Consider the following 20,743-nt stretch of genomic DNA (forward strand, 5'->3'; position numbering starts at 1 on the left):
GCGCTCAGGAGTCGGACCCGGTGCGCTCCGTGTCTCCGGTTCCTCCCCCCCTGGATCTCTCCTCCGCTGGTTGTTTTCTCTTGTAAACCGGCACATGCATAATGCACCGTGAGAGCTTTGATTCCGAGCTCGAGAGATAAACACGGAACACATCGCGCGCGTTTTTTTTTGCGCTTTTTGGGGGATTTAAAGCCCTTTTTTGGCTGCGACCATGGTGCATGCATGGTGGATGTTTGTCGGCGCTCTGACCGGGATCCTCACCGGCTCCACTCCGATACACGGTTGGTATTTCTGCTCTTTTTTTTTTAACCAAACCAGTTGTTATGTAGGTCAGGGGTTATCGGGGACCCCCATTAGAGCCTCACACCCCACACAGTGTGTCCTTTACTTCCTTATTGGCCACTTTTTCCAGCACTGAAGCAGAAATGTGTCCAGGCTGCTCAGGGAGGTCTTGCAGTCTTTTATCTCGAACAGCTTCCATTAATAAGGCAGCAGTGAATGTATTCCTCAAGTTTCCCAGGACTCCCTGGAAGTCCCTCCAGGACCCCCGGAGGGGGGCCGGGACCCCGCTCTGGGGAGCTCTTCCCCTTGTTTGATTTAAATCTGTGCAACTCCTGCTTCTTGCTGATTTTGCAGAATTTCCCAGGAGAGAAAAGTAGTGAATTTAAAAGTTTCATTTCTGAGTGATTGACGATCTGGAGGAGATTTGAGCTGTTTGTGATGCTGAGAAAGCAGCACTCTTCATCAGATGTGTCTAGAAGCATGCTGAGGTGATCTGCAGGTTAAAACTAAATCTAAATGTAACTAAAAGGTGAACGTTTTTATGATTAAACAGCATTTCAGAGACTCTATCTCTATTGAGTTGGACGTCTGTGTCCTAGATGTATTCAAAACTTATTTAACCCATCTGACAGGAAGTCTTCACATCTTTTGTAAATTGATTCTTAGAGAGACGGAAGTGAAGTCAAACTTCCACTTTTGGCAAAAAATAAACTACACTGTAACTTCTTCACTACAATCCTTCACAACAAGACTCTCACGATACACAGACAGTTCATTTAGCCTCATAAAAGTGGAGATTTAACTCTTTATGAATCTGGAGAAGAACCAGCTTGTACACTACTCACATTCCTCCTCCTGTTGCGTTTTAATCTCAGAAAGCATTGATTTACTGATCTGCAGGTGAAAACTTGGATGCATGTCGTTGAAAAGTGAATGTTTTAAGTGATTATAGTTGAACTTCTAGGTAAGACTTGGCTTACATTTCATCCAGTCATTTAAATGCAACAGTTTGATGTATCTGACACATTCAAAAACACTTTATTTTGTTTAAATTCTTCATCTTTGGACCTGCAGATTACCAAATCAATGCTTTGTGGGATAGAATTGCCGTCCCACTACTTAAAGAGGATCCATGCTGGAACACGTTCAGTTACTTGCTTCAATATGAACCTAAATAATCTCCTGTGAGTGAGAGCATCACCTGCTTATTATTTCTGCAGATGAACGTGAACCGAAGAGGAACAGATGGAGTGAACTTGTTGTCTTGAGTCCACCTGTTGTGCATTCTCACCGCTTCCTAAATACCCAAAACACGTCTTTGAAACCGGCCTCTGTGCCTTTCTTTATTATTTGTATTAAATATTCATTACTCCGCATCAATTCTAAAAGGTCTGGCCCGTGCACAGCTCCAGTATTCCCATCAGAGGAGCTCTAACGCACGAGCTGTCAGGATGTGAATCTAAAGCAGCTGTTACTTAACTGACCCGCTGAAGGCTTCACCTCCCTGCTGCTCACATCAAACCCGCCGCTTGTTAACCTCACAGTCGGGTACCTGCAGGGCACAAATGTTCAGAGCTGCAGGTGAACGTTTCTCTGCTCACGTTTGTTTATTGTTTTTTGTTTTTTTTAAAACCAATAAAATCATTAGCAGCATCTTCTCTCATCCAGCTCGGCACGCGTCCAATCTGCTTGGCAGCACTTGCTTCAATAAAATTCAAACTTTTATGAAGATGCTCCTTCCGCCGAACACAGAGCACGTCGGCGTCGACGACCAGAGGCAGAGTAGTTCTGAAAGTTTAAATGTTATCGACGTTAAGTGCCGCTCGATGGATTGGACGGATGCTGAGATGAAGAGAGAGGACTCTCTGTTCTGAGGTTTACCTCACGTGATGCTTCTTCTCTTCACGTTCCTCTGCAGTCATGGATATTAATACAGAACCAGGTTATGGTCTCACTCATATCAGGTTGTTTTGGTTCATAATGAAGAAAGTGACTGAACGTTTTCCAGCATGAATCCTCTTTAAATTAGACTGTGAAGTGTGACTGCACGCAGCAAAGCACTGCTTTGGTAATTTACAGGTCCAAAGATGAAACACTTTGTCTAAATAAGGTGTTTTTAAATGCCAAAGATACATAAACATAATGTAAGGCAAGTCTTACAGATTCAAACATAATCCCTGAATAACTGTTGAAACAATCATAAAAAACTTTTTCTTTTCAATTAAATGTTTCCCACTTTTCACGTTCAAATCAGCAAATCGGTGCTTTCTGAGACTCAAACAAGACAGGAGGATAAATCGGACAGTTCTGAGTACGAACTGGTTCTTACCAACATCATAAACGGTAAATCTCCACCTCATGATGAACAGAAGCAAAGATCCTCTCAGGTGGAGGCCGCTCGCTCAACAAACCCTGCTAGATGAATGTTTTTCCTTTGATGCCTTTTATCTTTCAAGGCTGAGAGGAGTAAACTTACTCAGGTTATCACGAGCTGATGAGGCTCGATCACAACAAATACCTTCAGAAGAGTTTAATATCGTGAGAATCTGTTTCGGTAAAGTATCCTCTTTTGAAAATGATCTGAACACATAACGAGCAACATTTTTAATGACCTCACGACTCTTCAATCCTCTTCCAGCGTGTGCCAAAACACCATTTAAAAGTGAGACATTTCTAGAGTTTTCCGGGAGAAGAGCCTTCTGGTTTGCCCAGAAAGCCGCTTGTGAGGCCGACATGTTTTGGCAAAATCTGAAGCTGAAATGTGTTCAATCTCTCAAAAAGAAAAAAGGTTAATTTATCCTGTCAAGTGTTTTATGCACCCTGGAAGTCAAAAGTTATGACAGGAATCTCTTCCTGAATACTTTGCATAAATTCCATCTTCTTCTTTTTAACATTTTTCTATTTGCAAACTGGATTACAATCACTTCATACTAAACTCATTTAAAAGAGTTACTTCTGTGTCTCTGGATGAAACAGCCTGATTATATTTTCCAATGCACGACAGCGAGAAGCAGCAGCGCTAACAGTCTCTAAAAACTGTCGCTGTGCTCTTGTTTTGTGCTAAATGTTTACCTCTTGCTGTTCTTTTCCCCCTGAGGCGTCTCACGTTTCTGGCTTCGTGAGGCTCAGACCTCAGGCTGGCTGTCATGCGCGTGTCCGTCTGTCCGTCCGTCTGTCTGTCCGTGTTTTCTTAACATTTATCCCTCAAATTGAGCAGAAATAATCACCAGGGCTCTGCCATTTCAGTCTGAAGGTCACGTATTTTATTTATTGGAAGCCCTATAACATGATACGGCGCATTATAGATGTGGGTGGATGCTACATTTTAAAGAGAAACAATACTGAATTCTGATTGGGAGTCTACATCAGGTGTTCAGCTACAGCAGTAAGTCATATTCAATGATTTAAGTGTCCTTATTATGAAATAAGTCTTACTAATGTTAGTTTTTTTCGATAAATTACCTGCAGGTTTGTGGGAATGTTCCTGCTAGCATTAGCAAAATGCTAACTACTGGTTTTTACTAAACCTTACCAAGTACTTTTGTCGCGTTTTTTTGTTGTTATTTTGTTTCATTTTCGTACTCATTTTAAATCAAACCATGATGTTTGTTCACTAAACCTAACCAAGTTGCCGTACCGCCATTTTCCCTGAAAGTTTGTGGTGAATTGGCGTTCCAAGTTCCCCTGAATATCGATCACTGCTCCCGTTCACACTCGAGCCCAACGCTGCAAATGTTCCTGAACATTTCAGCGACAAACTGCACGTGTGAAAGGAACGTATAACTGAAAGAAAGCAGGACTTCATGGCAAAGAAATACGTTACAATTGAACTATAGTCAAACTAAATCAATGTGACCTTTTTTAAAGCGTGGCGTCGCTTAAAGTCGAGGAGATTTTGATTATTTGTTCTTAGATTATTCCCCAGCTGGGATTCAGAATCTGCTTAGTCACCATTCTTCTCTGCGAGTGTGACAGCGACACACATGACACTAAGGGCTTACAGGAAGAGATTTACATAATCCCTGTGATCATGACTGGACTCTAACGCTTTATCTCTCTTTCCCTCTCATTCATCCTAGGAGCTTGTGTCTTCGAGGGATCGCTGTATGCGGTAGGTGCAGCCGCTCTGTCTCGTCCTATTTCACCATCTCTGTTATCGCTGGTTAAGATTTCTTTCCCCGTCCGCTCACAGAATTAGGATCTCGGGTCCGTCTGTGAAGCCTAATGGGTATTTGCTCATGTTTTATTCACAGGGGACACCACCATGTTAGCTTGACTGACGGTTTGGAGCCGTGTGTGTGTGCAGAGATAGGTGGTGAAGGGGGGTGTGTATTATCAGGAGGAACTGCTGCGTAGATGTAGCCAAGAAGATGTGTCTCATCTATAATGCATGCCTCATACTGACTTTGTGGATGATAATGGTGATGAGAGAGAGCAGGATGAAGCTCGGAGGCGGCGGCGGGCCCCGGAAGCTAAAAGAAGAGCCGCCTCCGCCGCCGCCTCCCGCCGCGCCGCTCCACTGAAGGTTAGGCTCTTTTCAAAGTTAACAAAGAAGTTTGTGTGATGAGCTTTGCTCCCGGGGTTCTGCCGGGGGTTGGCGAACATTCGGGGGGTGTTGCTCTGAGATGTGATTTTTTTTGTTTCATGTTCTTTTAAAACGCTGCTGCAGGTTCCTCACATCCTGGCCTGTGAGGAGCTTTAATTTTTAAAGTTTGTCGTGTTTTGGCTTCAGGCCTCGACAGACAAGCGGTCGAGGCCCGACCTCCGCCAGAGATTGAACCGAACAAAAAGTGGAGTTTGAGACGGAGATAACAGTCAACATTAGACTTTTCAATACATGTTTTTCATGTGCAGAACATCTGCAGAATCAAAGAAAATAAACATTTATAGTTCACTTCAAATACCTCAAATGATTTTCTCTGATCACAGCTACATAAAAAAAAATCTGCTTCAAGTGAAATTTGAATATTGTATTTCTTTAGCTAGTTGTTCAGATCAGTAGATTCAAAAATCTCTCGCTAAAGAAAGAGCTTTACAGAGCTTCTAATCCTGAAAACGATATGCAACCAGATTAAAGGCTGTTTGTATCCAGTGATGCTCTGAACTCATTCAGATATCTCTGTCTCCTTTCTATTGGTCCGACCAAAAGTTTTAAAAGGAATAAAAATGTGCTGCCGTGCACTTTGCAAAATCACCACTTGTGTCTCACAACAACTGGTAATCGCTCTTAAAAAGCCTTGAACATGGTTCTCTGCAGGGAGACGGTTTGGTTCCCATGCAGGATAAGGACGAACTCCTGCTGTGTTGTCAGCATAATTACAGTAACGCTTAACAAAAACGACAAACCTACAACTACCTCCGATCCTGTAAGTGCATGAGAACACATCCTGCCCCCCCCCCCCCCCCCCCCCCCCCCCCAGGAGGAGTGGTGGTGGAGAAGGGAAAGGAGGAGGAGGAGAGGGATTGTGGGGAAAAAAAAGGAGAGGTCAGGGAGACAGGTGGGACGTCCCAGCATGTTGGAACACAGTCGGGGGGGAAAAAAAGGCCCTTCTGGAGTTCAAAGTGAAGAACTTCCCCCCCGACACCTGGAGTGGTGGGCAGATAGGAACGAATGGAAAATAATGGAACACACTGATTAAAGAGCAGCAGCCCTCCGGCTTCTCCGTGTGCTGAACACACAAGGAACAGACTTCTCACCGCGGCCTCACTGTCCTCCTCCTTCTCTTTATTTGATTAGCTTTTGGCGTTCGGCTTGATTTATGCTCAGCGATAACCACAAAGGTCATTGTGATCAAATAAAAAAAAAAGGAACAATTATACATGTGAGATGATGTGAAAACACAGCTTACACACATATGAGGGCAGTAAAACAAAAAATGTTTCCACACTTCTCAGTGTGTACTTCAGTGTGGAAACCCTGGATAAGTTTTAAGTTTCTGAATCGACATGTTCAGAATCGGGTTTATTGCAAAGTCGGTGATTCACTTATGAGGAAATTGCTTTGGTGTTTGGTGCAAAGATTAAAATATTCACAGGCAAAGTACTGCAAAAGTTAAAAACATAAAAAGCGAAAAAACTCCAATAAAAATATGAAAAATAATACTGTAAAATATACTATGACAAATAAGTACAATATAATTCTTTATTCGAGTTGGAAAGCTGTGCAGTTTTGTGCAGCTTGTAAAAAAAAATATTGATCAGGAGATAAAAGCTCAGAGTAAAGAGAACGTGTGCATATATTACCAGTTTTGTACGTTTCTGTAACTCGTTATACATTATAATCGACCCCTCTGCACTGCCCAGATGTTCCACCATCGCACTCACACTGTGAGTCACAACCGACCGGGAAACAAGGAACCCAGCAGGAACCCAGTCAGCTTTCTCCAGTAGGAGGATTTTCACCATGTGAACAAGAAACCTGGTTTCCATCACACAGCAGTAGAGAAAGTTGATAGATTTGTCCTAAATAACGCTGATTTATTCTCGATAAACTCTTTTTTTTTTTACATGTAAACAAGAGTACAACGCATATTTCAGACGGGGGAAGTAACTGCAGAATGACACTAATGCAGTTCAAATCAGTGAGCTATGCTTTTAAAATAAGGTCGGAGAGAAAGCGGATTACTGACGCGCTGCATGTATGTGCAGCTTTACAGAAACCAGATCACTGCCGTGCATGTAAACACGTTCTCTGATTACCTGCATGACCTGGTTACTTCGATGCAAAGGCAGAGATTGCCAAAGAAAGAAAATGTGGACAAAATGATCTGATCACTTTGCAGTAAAGTTATGTTTTGTTTATATCACAGCAGAGTTTCAGTGGATACAAATACTGATTCACACTAAAGTTAATAATGGATGTTTCCACAACAGCTGTACAGAAAAAAAAACCGGATCAATGAACGGCTCAAACGCCAAAGCAGCCGATCAAAATATGCCAACAATCTATTCGATCGTTTAACAGGCAGGTTATTACATTTTCAGGAAATGAATTAGTCGTTACGACCCCCTGAATCAGAATGTCAATCTTTATCCACACTGAAGCATATTGATGAAAGCAATGATTGACACTTTACATGTGCTACAAAGTGTGAGATGGACTTGTTCCTTCGGCTGCATTGATTATTGATTTTCTACTGACAAGTTGCAAGAGGCCAGAGGAGACGATGTCGGGAACTGAGTCATTAATCAGTCAGCGGTTCATCGTCTCCTGTACGCTGATGAATCCGATCTCAGATACACAGAAGGTTGAGCTCAGAGGAGTCCGTATCTTCTGGGTGTAAACTCTAAGTGACGTCACGGCCATGAAAAGGGGAGATACAAAACAACCAAAAAAGATGCAAAACAACCACAAAGAGACACAAACCGACTACAAAGAGACTCAAAATGACTACAAATAGACAAAACAACTACAAAGAGACTCAAAACAACTACAAAGAGACTCAAAACGACTACAAAGAGACTCAAAATGACTAAAAGAGACAATACTACAAAGAGACTCAAAATGACTACAAATAGACACAAAACGACTACAAAGAGACACAAAACAACTACAAAGAGACACAAACCTACTACAAAGAGATACAAAAAACAACAAAAGGGGCAAAATATCGCAACTCATGCGTTGTTGCAGATTAGCTAACGTCAGACATACTGTAGCGGTGCTCAATGTGCCACCAGGCCCGACACGCTGCTGAAACACAGCCCAGAGCCGTCAGTGAAGTACGGCAGGGCTCGGCAACATGCAGCTCCATGTCCAAATATATCACCTCTCCCCTCGAGGCTTGAATTCCTGGCATTGCGAGTCGCCGTTTCTGTAGGAATCAAAATGTAGGGCACCGCGAGAATAGCACCGAAAGGGACCGAGGTCCGGGCAGCAACAACCTGAACAGAACTTCAGAGACCGGCTCACGGTGGCAGCTACATCTGTCTCCGAGGGTTGAAGCTCCTGTCCGGACTGGTCTTAAGTAATTTCTTCCTCTCTCGTCACGATGCTGAACTTTTTACTCCCGATTCAGTTTGAATATTGAGTCATTGTTGTCCCATGTTGAGCATTGAGAAGCTCTAACACAGAGAAGTACCGATAGCCAGTTCTGAATTTGTTTCTAAATATGTGATACTTCGAAATACTTCACGACTTTTGTTTAAATGTTGTCGCTACAGTGTAGAAAAGCGAGCCTTTGCATTGTGTCTCCTGTTGGCGATGTCACAATTCTCCAAATCCACAATTACATTTTTTATTCCACATTTTTTATTTCCAGCGCTGGCATTTACATTGTTCTTGATGCTACTTGGTACCATGGTGGATATTTGTTTTGGAAAAGTACCACACGAAGTACACACGTGCATTTAATATGTAAAAACTAAAACTCATTTCATCAGTCAAACTGTTAAACAACAGAAAGAAGATGCACTAGATGGCTGGAAGGCACTTTACAACAACAGCTTGAGTTTTTGAGGAACACCTGAATGCACCACGAAGTCCCCGTCTGCGACAACACGCGCTTTAACGTACAACGTGATCTACCGGTCGCTGCAGTTCTCTGAATCTTCTGCAGCCCACATACTGCAGTTTTTTTCTGTCAATGAAGCGTTCGTTGTTCCCGAAGCTCACGGGGAAGATGAAATGTTGTCACCTCGGAGACTTCGGGTCACTTTACAGTTCTGTTGTTTCTCTGTCTTTAAAAAGAGCAGCTGTAGCCGGGTAAGCTCTGCTGTGACGTCTTTTGAGTTCTCTTGTTTTTCACGTCCACGTCCGTGTTTTGGTGCAGTTGGTCTTCACACCTGATGCGAACCGTACACGTGAACCGAAACTCCAGACCATCTTTTCAAGTGGACCCACTAATAAAAACAAACTGGCCTTTGGCATCAAGTGTACTCTGATCCAGGCCCGGCTCCCTGATGTGAAAGCCTTTTTAAAGCAAGTCTCAGGACTGGTGGTCTACGCTGGCCAAGCAACCACCGGCCAATGCACCTTATCAAAGACTAAAATATCTTGAGTGCAGCCGCTTGGAACAAGGACAATTCCTGACTTGGTCCAACAACAACGTTGCACAAACCAGTTCCGTTCGAGCCTTGAACCAGGACCACTAACCCCTCAATCCTTTATGTGTGTTTGTAGTCAGTTTCACACATGATGAGTTTAGTTTATTCAGTGAGAGTTAACGGTTAACGCATTAAAATACCTGGAGCTCTGATGTGGAACGGCGGTGAAATATTTGCCTGTTTGAACAGACACCAATCAGTAATTTAGTAATAAAAAATGTTATAAACTCTTTTTGACAGTGAATTAAAAGTTGCAAAGAAAATTCACCCAAGCAGCTGATGAAATACTATTCTTATTATTCATTTGTTCACTTCTCCCCCCTTAAAGGTAACCCCCCCGTATGTAATTTGCAGCGCCTGAAATGCGGCACAGAGGTGATTTCTCAGGGAAAAATAGTTTTACATGACATTTCCAGTCATAAAAACAATCTCAGCAGTACGTCTCATCGCTGCCCGACACGCTTCACAACTTGAGTCTGAATGAAAAAAACACAAAAAAAAACTCAAATTAAAAGTACAGTGAAGGCAAACACAGCGAGCTATTTTAAAAGAGCCTATCTCTGACTCCCTCTGTGCCGAGGGGGTTTCATCCTCAGCAGGAGTATTCATATCCATCCACGTTGTGTCCGTTGGGCTTCGGCGGTGAAGTATGGCATTAAAAGCGCTAATAGGATCTGACTGCTGTTGGACAGAATATGTATATTAGCAGAAGCTGTCTTTTTCTTCCTGGGCCCCTCGGTGGATTAGCGCTCAAGCTGTAGTGATAATTCCTCTGTGACGACCGGGTCGTTCACGCCGCCGATTTCTCCCCGCGGGGCTCTGAAAACGACCCATGTGCTCAGAGGAAAAAGCTAAATGAGACCTCCTGTCCCCCCTGAAGGGATCAAGACATGCACCGCGGGAGCACTTGAAGGCTGCAGGAGGGAAACAGAAAAAAATGACTGGAGCTGGAGCAAAGTACTGAAGGGGGAAAAAGAGACGGAGGGGTCCAAAAACAAGTTAATCCGAAAGACGACGGAGGAGAAAATACAGGAAGTCCTATGAGACTGAACGTCTGTGTCAGCATTCTCCTCTATCAGCCTCGTAAGAAATCCTGTACAGGTAGAGGTCACCTGACGGTGGAGGAGGGAGGGAACGCCGACTGCAAACTAATGGCGGAGATCCACCAAATCAATCGGCAACAAGCAGAAAGACGTGACAGAACCCAAAACGGTCCGCTTTGCTCCGGCTCGAATGGTTTCAACATGGCGGCCGGGTCACAAACCTTTTCATTTTATAGCTCGGCGACAACCTCAGAGTGAAGCCAATGTAGAAGTCTTAAAGCTGCATTCTCTCTAATGACCACCAGGCGGCGACTCCTCTGGTTGTATAGAAGTCTATGAGAAAATGACTCTACTTCTCTCTTGATTTATTACCTCAGTAAACATTGTAAACATGAGTTTATGGTCTCAATCTCTAGTTTCAAGTCTTCTTCAATACAACATGATGTTCATTTAGTAAATGATGGTCCATTTAGAGTCAAACAGACCATAAAGCAGGGGATGCTTTAGGGCGGGGCTACACAGTGATTGACAGGTCTCTACCAGAGACGTACTTGGTGTCTCTACGTCACTCCTCATCAGTCCAGATATGGTCACTTTCTTTTATTAGTTGCAAAAAAACCAACATTGTGACAGCGAACTCTCCGAACTCGAGGCTTCAAAACATCAGTCCACAAACCAATGGGTGACGTCGCGATGACTACGTCCACTTCTTATATACGGTCTAAAATGTTACGCAAATGTTACACTAAAAAGTGCATTTGTTGGGGGCTATTTTCTGTGGCAGATGAATCTGAATTTATAGTGTGTGTAATTTTGTTGTCTAAAGCTAACGAAGTAAAAAAATGCTCAAAAGACTTTGAGACAAATGACAAAATGATATATTGAAGTTTTCTTGTTTTGTTCGTGTGAAGTATGTCAGGGATAGTTTTAGATGTGATTTTTGCAGAAGAAAGCTCCTGCACTAACTTTTTGATGTCAATGACCGAAACCATTGCAAGTTTTGCGTGAATTTAAAAGTTGCATAATTTCATTTTTCCGTCTTACATGTGACTCTACAAACATTTGCTGTATTAATAATGTATGTTCTAATATCGGTATTGTGATATGACGGGGCAGTGAAAGGGAGAGACTTTTATTTGGTATAAAAAGGGTTTTTGGAGATACATTTTTATCAAAGTGAAGTGAAACAGAGACCAGAATGAGCTTTATTTATTTGTGGCCTCGGTTTCTATGAAACTTTCGACTCAGTCAACAACAACTCCAAGCACACAAAGTTTAAAAACATACCTTACTTCGTAGTTCCATGTGATATCATCCCCCCCCCCCCCCCCCCCCCCCCCCCCCGTCTCTCCAAACACAGCACATCCTGTCCCCCCCCCCCCCGTTGGTTTCTTTTCCAGAGGCGCTGCTGCGATGTGTGAAGATCTCGACATAATGAAGTGAGCTCCGTTCGGCCGCGCTGAAGTCAGGAGGATAGCGGGCTCCTCTGAAGCGCCGTGGCCCCGGAAACACAGAAATAGATCATATGAGGACTTTTCCATTCGTGGCTCGACCACGTCTGAATTATTAAATGGCCCGCGGCTGTGAAGTGCGTACACTGGCTGCTGTTTTCAAGATGCTTTTAAAGCTTAAACTGCTCCTTGCATCTCGAATCCCTCCGTACGTTTGAGCCGGAGCAGCAGTTTCCCATTTGTTTTACTCGAGGGAGGAACAGAATAAAAGTGCAGCGTTAAAATGCTGTTGTCCATCACCGAGGCTGGTTTAGGTTGCACGGCAGCATTAAAGTTTCAAGACGCCCCGAGAGTCATTCTGTAGAGTGCTACAGGTTATAATTCATACAATGTTAAAATCCAGGGAAAAGATTACAATCGAGACACGGAAAAGGCTCCTCTGATGAAGATACGTGCGAAGAAAACGTATCTTTACTCTGTACGGTGTAACTGAACACTCAAACAACTTTAACACTCCTAAAAGTGTGGAGACATCACTAGTTTCAGGTTTGAAGTGTGCTCTTTTTCCTTCACCTCTCTGTCTCAAGTTTAACTTTTTAACATTTGTCACTTCAAGCTTAAAACATGCAGCTGAAAGAAACAGTGTGTCGTTCAGGAGCAGAGTTTAAAAACCAGCAGAGTTTTGGTGATGTGAGAGAAGCATGCAGCTGAATGCAAGAAGGGTAAATGAGAGGATGAATGGACGTGTAGAAAGTTGTGTAACGTCATGTACAGACGTGTTGCTACAGGTACAGGTGAGAAGATGAAGTATGATCCAGGACGTCCACTCTGAGTGATGCAGCCATGAGTTTAAGGGGCTATTAGACGGTAAACACAGCACAGCAGTTTATAATAATATCAACACGTGTTTCCATTTCATTGACATTGAACTTTTTCTTCCACAACTGAAATGTGAATTAAGGCCTCCGCGCACTGGGGGGGTCGTGACAAATAACAAACATGCAAAATACTCTCCTGTGAATATTTAAAATAACTACAGTTACGGAGCGTATATGTGTCGGGCTTTTATTGTGGAAGGTAAAAAGAGAAAGAGTGGATCTGGTCTGCAGGTGTCTTTGTCAAGGTTGAGAGTAGTAATAAAGTTTTTTGTCCCTGTTTCACTATAGTGTACAGTTTGAATATGTCCGTTCCGCACAACGTGATTGGTTTATCTATTTTATTCCTGATGCGAAAACCAACTTTGTCTTGGAAAAAAGATTCAGTCGCGTTTCATGATAATAAGAATTTGTTGTCAATGACTCGCTTGGTTGAATAAAGGTTGAATAGAATAAAAAATGTATTCCACAAAGGCGTTTCCACAATACATTTAGTTTGTTGACAAAGGCAAAGTTAGGTTTTATTAAATATCACCGTTTCCATACAGCGTCTTTAATGCAACGCTTCAAAATCCGAATACATGAATGGAAACGCGGCTTCAGGCAGAATTCTCCACCTCGTTTCACCCGTCTGTCAGGTGTAAACAGTAAAGTTTGTGTAGTTCAAAGCTGCAGCAGAAGTGTGTGGCCTCGCACATATTATGTTGAATTGCATTTGTTTGCCGGATGACGCTGCATTTTCTCTCTCCGTGTCGGGGCCCTGCTGTGTGCCGTCACATTGAAATGATGGAGGAGGCTCTCTTTTTACCGGGGCAGCGCTCATGATGGTGTGTGTGTGTGTGTGTGTGTGTGTGTGTGTGTGTGATTGGACAGCCAAGGCAAACTGAATGACGATGGGTTCATGAGGTGCAGCTTCATTTGATTAAAGGCCTTAATCAGCGTTTTTGGAAATAATGTCTTCCATCTTTTGCTGTAACGACCCCTCAGAGGGCCCCCGGTCCTCGGGCTGAGACCCTGTCCTACGCCTCGGCGGTGCTGCCGGCGCTAAATGAGAGCTCGCCATGCTCCCTGGACTGGAACTAACCCTTCACCCCCCCCCACACACACACACCCCCCCCCCCACACACACCCACCCACACACACACACCCACACACCTACACACACACACACACACACACACACTGGTGGAGGAGGAGGAGCGAAGTGGAGCGGCCTTTGGCAAACACCCAGCTTACGGGCTAATGGACAAACAAACAAGCTAGCTTTTCCTCTTTCTCATCACAACCCCCCCCCCCCCCCCCCCCCCCCCACACACACACACACACACACACACACTCTGCTCATCATCATGTGGACCCCCCCCCCCCCCCTTTGCAGGCCACCCGCTTGTAGCTTTGACAGTTTCATCGCAGAGGGTCAGGGAGGTTGCCGACCCTTTTGTCCCTCATTTCATTCAGCGTGTTTGATTCCCGGCTCGCCATTCAAGCCGTTTGGCCTCTTATCTGTAAATACCAGCACGCTAAACCCCCCCCCCCCCCCAGCCCTGCACCCCCCCCCCAGCCCTGCACCCCCCCCAGCCCTATACCCCCCCCAGCCCCGGTTCATCTATCTTGCTCTACTTTTTTTCGTCTACACCCGCAGGCTCTCTGAGCTACAAGTGTTTAGACAGAGCAGCGTTAAAACTGAGCCAAGTCTTTGTCGTGTTCACACACGCTGCAGATCACAAAGCTCACATCCACGGGGCTTACTTCTTCTTCTTCTTCTTCTTCTCCTTCTTCTTCCTCAGCTCCTGCTTTCTGTCCTGAATGAGAACATCTTCAGGGACGACGGCTTCAAAAAAATTAATTCTTTTGTCTGCAAGAAAACGCTGAGGAAGAAAGGGAGCACACGAGGGAGCTTTTCTCTTCTTCTTGAGTTACAGAATTATTTCACTTTGTCTCTCGAGTGTCTCCTCGGAAGCACCGTGAGATTTGAAAATTGTCCAAATTAAGTGTTTTTGTCATCTGCGAGACAAGAGCTTCTCATCAGCTCTTCTGCAAAATAAGAGGTGAAAGAACTCCCCAAAGGCTCACGTTAATACGTCACTCCAACATGTGAATTAAGCTTCATGCACAGCTGACTCTCAACATTGGGACTTTGTTCTGTTATCTGGCGTCACATTCTCGGGTTGTTCATTTTTAGTAGAGACGAAGGCATTTACGCCGAAGAATTAACAATTGTGAAGTTACCATTTGTTCATTTTTTTTTTGGGCCAAAAAAAGTTTAATTGCAAGAAGAAAGGCTCGAGTTGAGGCTGAAAAGACAAACTTTTTCTTTAGCTTTTCTGGATGAAAAGTGTAAATGATGGTTTTACTCTTTCTATCCAGTGAGTGAATCTACAGTCTACTCTAAAAGTGAGTCAAATATTCAGCGGACTTTCTCTTGATAATTAAAGGTAAAGAAAATCATTCACATGCAGCTTCTTACACAAACTCCACCGTCACCTTACACGTATACGACACAACAACAACGCCCTGCAACAGAACACACTCGCCTCTGGATCACATGTGTCCAAAGGGGGACTGGCTGCAGCAAGTAGTTGACTAATCTGTTAAAGTCTTTGTATGCAAAATAGCAGAATAATTATTAAATAATATATTAGACACATTTAAACACATCACCGTGGACACATTTCCCACTATTTCTAAACATTTTCTGGACCAAAGAATCAATCGATTAATCTAGAACATAATCATCAGAACAGTCAGCCCGAGAGAAGCTCGTGGTCCAATCAGACGTCCAGGCCTCCTCCTCCTCCTCCTCCTCCTCCTCCTCCTCCTCCTCCTCCTCCTCCTCCTCCTCCTCTTCCTCTTCCTTCTGCTGGATGTTTTTTTTATTCCCAGCTAGGAAGTCATTCGCTGGTCAACCACACTTTCCTCCGTGTCTGTCTGGATTATTGATGAAGCAGGCGAGGCGACGCAGAGTGATCAGTTAAAGAGGTTCTTCACTGAAGTCACGGCTTCTAAAGGTCAGTCTTCATTTAGGTGAAGGGCTTCTAGGATTTATGTTTTCTTTGACTGATTAATCCTCTACAGGAAGTCACAAAGGTCGGGTTGTTGACTTCTTCATATTTTATCTGAGCAGTAGTCGAGAACTCAAAGATATTGTCTTCACTGTGACTTAAACTATTCATAGATTCTCAACATGTTTATTACTCTCACGACTGCAAGAGGTCGCCTGTCAGACAGCATCAGAGTACGTATCAGAGTACGCATCAGAGTACAACGCTTTGTGTGATATTTGTCCTACAAAACTCCTGCAACACGAGTCAATTTCCGCTCATACACGAATGCAGTCTTTTCAAAATAAACTTCCGTCTTCACAGGAAACTACTGTTAATAAGTTAGTTTTAGGAAAAGATCGTCGTTTGAGTTGAAATAACTACGGAAGTGCCGTTACTACCTTACGCAAGTTACGTGACAAATAAATCAACATTTGCTTCTCGTTCGGATCGTTAACCGCTACGGTTAGTGTTCCAACAGCAAAGCGCCGTATGTCGCCTGAACACTAACTGATCATTATAAAAATAACGTTAATCAAGCTGACGTTTCTACGAGCTAATTTTGTCGGAAAACAAACGATATCTGTCGGCAGTGAACGTCAGATTTTTGTTTTGCGACTTGCCGCAATTAACAACATTTCCACGTTATGGTGACAACAAATCTTACAACATGTAAGTAAATTAAACCAGTAGATATAAAGTAAAGATACATTAAGACTAATTGTTGTATTTACTTTTTGAAGGCAAAAAAAAAGTACATTCAACTTGTCATATGTTACAGTGATTAGACTCTTTAACAGTAAAGCTCAGAGCTTGTTGATGACGTACAAGAAAGCTTTTCTGTGCAATAGATATCGTAGCGTGAAAACAAAACGTCCTCTTTTACACTAACGGTTAATAATCAGACTTTAATTCTCATCTCGTCGTATGATTGGCACGAATCTCCAAAACCCACGAGGGGAGAAGCTGCGGTCTGTCAGAGCGTTTCATGATCGTCTCTGAGTGTGTGTGCTCATTACCCCGCACTGTCAGCCGCTTACTAAAAAGGATGAAGTCGACGTTGACAGACGGATGTTTGCCTGGGGGGGGGGCAGACCCGGCCTGTCGATGACTTCATTCCCCCTCGTTTACCTGCAGCGCAGCAGAAAATCAGACCCCACAGGATGCTGGGATTTACTGTCCTCTTGGCTCCCGGCCTGACCGATGAGAACGTCATAAAGACGGCTGGATTGATCACCGTCACTTCCTGGGCTCTCGCTTTGAAGCTGTCTCTGCGGCCGCGTGTTTGTTCAAGTGAACTTGACTCCCATCTCTTGTTCCCGGCCTTTCGCTGACGTTTTGTTTGCGTTCTCTCAGTGGATTGAGAGTATTGAGTTTAGCGGGTCAGAGGGGCTGGATATTTGCATTTCCCACCCGTCCTCGCCGACTCAGAGGTTGTTGAGATTTCCAAACAAAAGCTTTATTTGTTCAAGAAGGGTGGACTCGGCGTGGAGACTTGTTTTCATCTACCGAGGATAGTGCTGTCAGAAATCCCTCGTTCACCGTCCCCTACATCACACACTCAGTTCACTCTGCAGAGAGTAAGAAGTACTCACATCCTTTAGTGAAGTACTAATACCACACTGTAAAAATACTCCACTACTTACTCCACTACTACGATGTTGGCGGTTCCTGTGGTGGTTTCCTGAGCACCAGTTACAAGCTCCTCACAGTAACTTTAAGTAAAAGTAAAGTTAGTGTGAGGATCTTTTATCTGGTCTCAGTCTAGTCCTGGTCCTCTATCTGAACCAGTCTCACTCTAGTCCTGGTCCTCTATCTGAACCAGTCTCACTCTAGTCCTGGTCCTCTATCTGAACCAGTCTCACTCTAGTCCTGGTCCTCTATATGAACCAGTCTCAGTCTAGTCCTGATCCTCTATCTGAACCAGTCTCAGTCTAGTCCTGATCCTCTATCTGAACCAGTCTCAGTCTAGTCCTGATCCTCTATCTGAACCGGTCTCAGTTTAGTCCTGATCCTCTATATGAACCAGTCTCAGTCTAGTCCTGATCCTCTATATGAACCAGTCTCAGTCTAGTCCTGATCCTCTATATGAACCAGCCTCAGTCTAGTCCTGATCCTCTATGTGAACCAGTCTCAGTCTAGTCCTGATCCTCTATGTGAACCAGTCTCAGTCTAGTCCTGATCCTCTATATGAACCAGTCTCAGTGTAGTCCTGATCCTCTATATGAACCAGTCTCAGTCTAGTCCTGATCCTCTATGTGAACCAGTCTCAGTCTAGTCCTGATCCTCTATATGAACCAGTCTCAGTGTAGTCCTGATCCTCTATGTGAACCAGTCTCAGTCTAGTCCTGATCCTCTATGTCAACCAGTCTCAGTCTAGTCCTGATCCTCTATGTCAACCAGTCTCAGTCTAGTCCTGATCCTCTATGTGAACCAGTCTCAGTCTAGTCCTGATCCTCTATCTGAACCAGTCTCAGTTTAGTCCTGATCCTCTATATGAACCAGTCTCAGTCTAGTCCTGATCCTCTAGACCTCCATCAGTAAACGAGACCATCAGAGAGAATGCTGCTGCTTCAGATGTGTTTGAAGCACATTTCCACGCCTTGTTCTTGTGGAACCAGCGCTGTGAGGTTTGTCTTGATGACAGAAGGAAACATTCTAATGTTCACCTTCCTCGGCCTGTAATCTCTCGACCCTTCTTCTCTTAATAAGACACTTGGTGCGTCTGAAGCCGGTCCAGCTGAACCTGAGCGCTCACTCTGCGGCGTGTTTGAATGACCTTTGCCCTCTGGCTAGAGAGGGAACGTGCCTCGGCTCGTTTATTATCGCCGGGCCAGCCTGAGAGTCTAAAAGCTGCCGTCTCTCTCTTTTGTTTTTGCCCGTGAAAGGAACTCCGTTGACAGGATTTAACACAACGTGAGGCCTCAAGAGTTTTTAAGTGCCCTGATAGCCTCGTGCTTCTGCCCTGAGGGGGTAAGAAGAGGGACGAGTTTCACATCACAACTGAAAATATGAGCGACTTGTGACCGCTCCAAACAATTAAGTCAGAATGTGATCAATAATCCAGAGTCGGTCTTCTGAGCTGACACTGTGTTTGACCTCCGGCCCACTCCGGTTTATTGTCCCGAACAAACGCCGCTTCACTGAATGAGTGCGTTAAACGCGGCCTCATTGTCTGGACTACGGGGCTCTTTTGTCTCGATCGTTACTTTTTGGGCTGTAAAGAGACTTGTGTGATGGCGGCTGCGACAAGAAAGGACATTTTTTAAATTCCCCGCGAGGCGCTTTGAAGAGGGAACGGAGGAGTTGTCTGCACGTCGTTCGGGGAACTCGATGTGACTCCGTTTACATGCAACAAATATTCCACTTTTTGCCCTTATTGCGAAAAAGACAATATTCCTAATAAGCTGTGTGCATGTACAGTATGTGGCTCATGTAAATTAATATCCCACTAATGTTCCGGTTTACATGCAGCTGTGCATATTCAGATTAACGCCTAACGGGCTATTTTCGGCTGTTTGCATGAAACACGTCAAATTCTCAATTTTGTCATATTCTGAATAATAGTGGAATATGAGTGTGCGTGTGAATCTGTGTAAACATCTAGTTCTTCCACTTCCACTTGAGCTCCGTGTGTGAAACAACAGGATTGTGTCTCACAGGTGAATGTGCTTTAGATATGATAACCGGCGCTGAGTCAGGAGCGAAGGCTCGTGTCTCCGAGCCAGAACGTGGGATGAATCTTTGATGAGATGCTGTGCTCGAGGAGGGGAGGGGGGGGGAGAGGGGGGAGAGGGAGGAGAGGGAGGTTTATTATCTTTTGATACGCAGACGGAACATCAAATGATTTCATTGCAATTAAACCGCGCCGCTTTTATCGCAGCGTTTATGTAATAGGGGAAAATTACATCACATGTCCCCGTTTTTGTTTTTTTTGTGTGGCCTCGGTTGCTGAGTCAGCTGTCCTGCTCGGTGACACCCTCTGGGCGTTTGACAGCTCTGTCTCCGGTGGGCTGTCGGGGGTTTTATTGAGGGTCTCTGCCCCCCCCCCCCCCGTGGTGCTGCTGCTCAGTGGAGTGTCTGTTGTTTTAGTGACGGGCTGCAGTCCTGGCTGGAGGAGGGGGTCCAGGATGATTCACATATTGGTCATTCCATGAAGCAGCTCTGTCTCCTAAAAAAATCATGTTCCCGCACAATTAAACTGCAAAGGGAATTACATATTGAGGGAAACCTATTTTGTTGCGGATTCATTTCGCTTTTGATGCGTCACAAATTATTCTGTGGGAGTTTTCTTTTAGGTGGTGGATGTGTCAAAAAACACAGGTTTTCACTCAGTAGACTGATGTTTGTGTCCTTAAGTTGCCAAAACAACCAAGTACTTCTGTTGCCTAAACATGACAATGTAGTACTTTTGTTGCCTAAACATAGTAGTTGTGTTGCCTCAACATAACCAAGTACTTTTGTTGCATTTTTGTTTAGTTTTGTGTCAAAGTCCTTTTTAATCCAAACCAGGATGTTGTTTTTATTCAACCTAACCAAGTAGTTCAAAGCGTTCTTTTGTTTTGATTAAATTTACAACATTAACATTTGTTTCAAGCTGGGAGAAAATGAGTTCCCTCGTAAAATAATGGAGAGTGCAGTTGAGTTGTATGAGAATGTAATTTAGGAGGAAACGGCTGCTCAGAGGCCCACTGGAGAGGCTTTCAGGTATTGTTTGCTTACAGGGAAAGATCAGAAGTAGAAGACTGTTAGTACTTCTAGTGAGTACTGGTGAGAGATTAGTGTCATTACATAACAACAGTTGGTCTCGTGTTGAAGCTCAACCTCCCCTCAGTTCCTCATAACAGCTTTTTTCTTGCTCTGAAAGCATTACTCAACTCAAGCAGTGACAGAGATAAGCACCATACAGCCCATAGGACATAGTATACGTTGTTGCACTTTATGTTCCATTTCTCAAAACACCGTTTTTATCTGACATTTCCATCATTGATATTGTGTTACTCTTT

General features: G+C 43.9%; 1 protein-coding gene across 1 annotated transcript in view; it reads left to right on the forward strand.

Moving 5' to 3' along the window:
* Positions 1 to 211: 211 nt before the first annotated feature.
* Positions 212 to 20,743, forward strand: part of fras1 (Fraser extracellular matrix complex subunit 1) — a gene marked incomplete at its 5' end in the record, with an annotated part of 223,400 nt that continues 202,868 nt past the window's right edge. Inside the window, 2 exons of the mRNA XM_079160822.1 lie at positions 212 to 281; positions 4,362 to 4,393. Coding sequence (XP_079016948.1) covers positions 212 to 281; positions 4,362 to 4,393 — 102 coding nt within the window. The remainder of the gene's footprint in view (positions 282 to 4,361; positions 4,394 to 20,743) is intronic.

This window comes from Pholis gunnellus, assembly GCF_910591455.1.
Source record: "Pholis gunnellus genome assembly, chromosome: 6".
NCBI lineage: Eukaryota > Metazoa > Chordata > Actinopteri > Perciformes > Pholidae > Pholis > Pholis gunnellus.